This window comes from Myotis davidii, unplaced genomic scaffold (genome assembly GCF_000327345.1).
Source record: "Myotis davidii unplaced genomic scaffold, ASM32734v1 scaffold283, whole genome shotgun sequence".
NCBI classification, from domain to species: Eukaryota; Metazoa; Chordata; class Mammalia; order Chiroptera; family Vespertilionidae; genus Myotis; species Myotis davidii.
In genome coordinates this window covers 438209-442721 of record NW_006293960.1, presented here as the reverse complement: position 1 = coordinate 442721, position 4513 = coordinate 438209, and the positions used below count along the sequence as shown (strand labels likewise).

At 38.2% G+C, this 4513-nt stretch overlaps 1 protein-coding gene across 1 annotated transcript in view; it reads left to right on the top strand.

The window, feature by feature from the left end:
- The window catches only part of CFI (complement factor I), a 43704-nt gene continuing 39191 nt past the window's right edge, over positions 1-4513 (top strand). Inside the window, exon 1 of the mRNA XM_015566681.1 lies at positions 1-24. Within this exon, the coding sequence (XP_015422167.1) occupies positions 1-24 (24 nt within the window). The remainder of the gene's footprint in view (positions 25-4513) is intronic.

The window sequence follows — 4513 nt, the reverse complement described above, 5'->3', positions numbered from 1 at the left end:
ATGGAGGAAATAAAGAACAAAAAGGTACAGGGCATAGAGAAAAAGAATAGCAAAAGGCAGAAGTAAGACCTTCCTTAGCAATTAATTTACATGTAAATACATTAAATTCTCCAACAAATAGACAGAGATTGGCAGAATTTATTTTTTTAAAACTATGATCAAACCATATGCTGTCTACAGAAGACCCACTTTAGATCCAATGACAAATAGCTTGAAAGTAAAAGATTGGAAAATGATATTCCATGCAAATACTAACCAAGAAAGAGGTGGAGAGTCCACACTAATGCAAGACAAAATTGACTTTGTCTCTTGGTACAAGAGACAAAAAAGGACATTAGATATGAAAAAGAGTCAGTTTATAATAATTATAAAAATATACACACTAAACAATAGAGCCCCAAATATATGATTCAAACATTGACACAACTGAAGGGAGGCCAAGACAATTCTATAGTAATAGTTGGAGACTTCAATACCTCACGTTCCACACTGGATAGAAATCCTAGACACAAGATCAAAAAGAAAATAAAGGACTTTAAGAGCACCACAGCCAAACTGATCTAACAACCAGATATGTATAGAGCACTCCACCCAACAAAAGCAGAATACACACTTTTCTCAAGTTCACATGAAATATGTCCCAGGGTGCACTATATGTTAGGCCACAAAACATGTCTCAATAAATTTAAAAATGTTGAAATCATATGAAGTACTAGTTTCTCTAAAGACAATGGAATAAAGCTAAAAATCAGTAACAGGAAAGCTGGAAGGTTCACAGATCTGTGGAAATTAAACAACATACTCTTAAACAAATGGCCAAAGGAATCACAAGGGAAAATAGAAAAACTGAGAGATGAATGAAAACAAAAATACAACATACCAATACATATGGGATGTGGCAAAGCGCGTGTGCGCAGAGAGAAACACATAGCAGTGAATGCCTATAATAAAAACAAAACAAAGACCTCAAAACAATCTATCTTTACACCTTAAAGAACTAGAAAAAGAAGAACAAACTAAATCCAAGGCTGGGAGAAGAATATCTTTAAAATAAATAATATCTTTAAAATAAAGTGTATTATTCTTTTTTATTTGTGTATTTAGTTCTTTTTTATTTGTGTATTTAATTGTTAAACTATAATATTATTATTCATTTTTACAACAGATCTATATACAGGTATAATTTTTTTCCTTTTTCAGTAAGTACATTAATATAGTTAAAAATATTTATCTATTACTTTTATCCTTATTTGTATTGTACTGTACTAAGTATTTTGAATTTTACAGGCATGATTTCATATATACATCTATATATACAGTGGTTCCCACCTTGTTCATGGGGAATATGTTCTAAGAACCTCAATGAATGTCTGAATCTGCATATAATACTGAACCCTATATATACTATATTTCTTTCCTACATATACATACCTATGATAGAGTTTAGTTTAATTTATAAATTAGGCATAGTAAGAGATTAACAACAATAAATAATAATAAAATAGAACAGTTTTAACAATATATTGTTAAAGTCATGTGAATGGCTTTGGTCATTGTTAAGTTACTTGAGCAATATTGACATTATTAAGTTACTTAAGCACTGCAGTACCACTAACAGTTGATCTGATAACCCAATGACTAATGGGTGGGTAGCATATGTAGTGTGTATATGCTGGACAAAGGGTAATCTATATCCCTGGTAGGACAGAGTGAAATAACATAAGATTTCAGCATGCTATTTAAAACTTATAAATTGTGTAATTCTGGAATTTTCTATTTAATATTTTGGAATCTCAGTTGACCTTAGATAACCGTAACTGCAGGAAGTGAATCTACAGACACGGGGTTCTTCTTTAGTAGCCTGGCCATGTTCTTCTCAGAATATATGACAGAAAAGCAAAAGGATAAAACCAGTTGCACAAACATCTCTTCCGTCACATCATCTGACATCTTATTGACCAAAACAAGTCACAGGGCCAGGCCCAGGGTCTAGGTAGTAAAATATACCCTGCACCAGTGAGAGGCATAGGGTAGGACAGAGATGAAGGGAGGATAGAAGAATTGGGGCCATATGCAATCTCCCACAATCACATCGTTATACCATTTGTATGGGATCTTAAATGTTCATTTGTGCTCTCCCATGGATTTTCATTGGATCCTCACAACAACTCTGTGAGGATATTATTTTTAATTTCCACATTTTATAGAAGAGGGAACAGAATCAGGAAGGTGAAGTCACAGCTAGTTAGCGCAGAGGGGACGTTCTACTTTTTCATAAAAAGCAGGAGGATGGGAAAGGCGGACTTTTCCTCGCTTTGGGCATGGTGAGCATTCTTTTCTTTTGTTTACAGGGTGAAGCCCAAAACCAAAAAAAAGTGAATCTGAGGAAGAATCCGCAGGTAAAGCATGCTGGGGTTGACTAGCAGACTGTTCTTATTTGCTTTCCAATGGCCAACCATCTATCTAAAATGGTTTCATTGTAGTCCTTTCTAGAAAAATAAATAAAATTTACATCAAAATAATTGTTACATCATTACAAATACCAAGGAAAGGACACCCCCCCACCCCGCCCGAAATAAGTCCATATACACAAAAGAGCAGCCTCAGCTAAAGAAGTTAGATCACATTTTATAGATGACTAGACTATAGTAGTGATTGCTAAAAATTTTGAATATGTGCTACCAGTATATCTACCTATATAATAGAGGAATATGCAAATTAGCCAGGACACCATAACATCATGACCAAAAACAGCAGGGACCTGAGGCTGCATGGCACCTGGATGGGGCGAGGGACCTCAGGCCATGCCCCCCACCCCGCGGGGCTTGACGGGAGACCTCAGACTGCACCCCTCGCCCAGTGGGACTTGAAAGGGGACCTCAGGCCATGTCCCTGCCCCGGAGCTAGGCCAGGACACCTAAGGCCACGCCCCCTGACCCCGCTCTGGGCTGGGAGACCTCAGGCTGTGCCCCTTGCCTGGCAGGGCTTGACAGAGGACCTCAGGCCGCACCCCCTGCTCCAGCACCAGGCCAGGGGACCTGAGGCTGTGCCCCCTGCTCAATGGGGCTTGATGGGGGACCTGAGACTACACCCCCCCATCTGGTATCAGGCCGGGGAACCTGAGGCTGTGCCCCCCACCCAGAAGGGCTTGACGGGGGTGGAGCCGGCCTGGGTCTCACCCAAGTGGGTTGGGCCTGCCGGGTCTGGGTCTCCTGCATTTTCGAAGCATGTGCAGGTGGTGGGCAGGGACTTGACTCTAGGTGACGCGGCGCATCCAAGACTCTGACGGGGAAGATTTTCACATACATATTACTAATTTTCTTTCATCTCTGACACTTCTATTATACAGAAAGATCAAATAGCAATATTTAAATATTGCCTCTAATTAATTCCCTTTTAATGTGCATGAATGTCATGCACTGAGCCACTAGTGTGACTATATTTACTTTTAAATAATAAAACACTGCTGTGCAAATAAATACACCTTAAAGACAAACCAAATTTTGAACACATAAATAACATTTTAATAATTTTCACCATTAATCTTTAATGAAATAATGTCACTAAAAACATTGCATTAGTTTTGATATTTTTTCATTTGATTTTAATGGCCTATTGCATATTAGCTGGAAAAGATACCTCACAAAGAGCAACATATACAATTAAGCACATAGAGAGAGATTCATCATTAATGATAGTAGATATAAATTTATATTTTAAATAGTGTGATTAGGGGGCAGGCTTGCTTTCTGTTATATCTGAACAGTTTTTCATTTCTTTTAAACCCCATAATGTGGCTACTGAGCAACTTCTACTGTGCTTAGAAGTGTAGACTGTTTTCTTATTCACTGGTGCTAGATTTTGTCTTTATTTTCAATCCAGCATTCATTTCTCTATAAGAATGTCTAAGCCACTGTCCATTTGTTAAGATCATGTTAAAGATCATGTTAACTAAAACTAGATCAAATAGTCCATAATGTTCCTTTATCAAGCTCATGTATGTGGACCTCTGTCTTAAAACAAAAATTCTCTTGCCTTGGCTGGGTGCCTTAGTTGGTTGGAGCATCGTCCAGTTCACCAAAAGGTTGCAGGTTCAATCCCCAGTTAAAGGGTGTATAGGAAGCAACTGATCAATGTTTCTCTTTCACATCAATATTTCTCTCTCTCTTTCTCTCCCTCTCTCTCTCCTTTCTCTCTCTCTAAATATTAATAAAAATATCAGGTAAGGATTTAAAAAAAACCCTCTCTTGACCGACCTCATCACCCCCTCCAATTATCACCCCATTTTACACAACGCTCTCAAAAATATCCTGCGCTCAATTTCTCTTTTTCCATTCTTTCTGGAACTCAGTCAGGCTTGAGTTCCCACCATTGCACCAGAATTACATTTGTCAAGGTCACCGTCTTACTGGCGATGCCTTAGACACAGCTGCTGATCTCCCTTTCCTTCTCTTTGCCTCTGTGCCACCTTTCTCTGTTTATTCGTCTGTTACTGCACTGGCCACACCTTCCA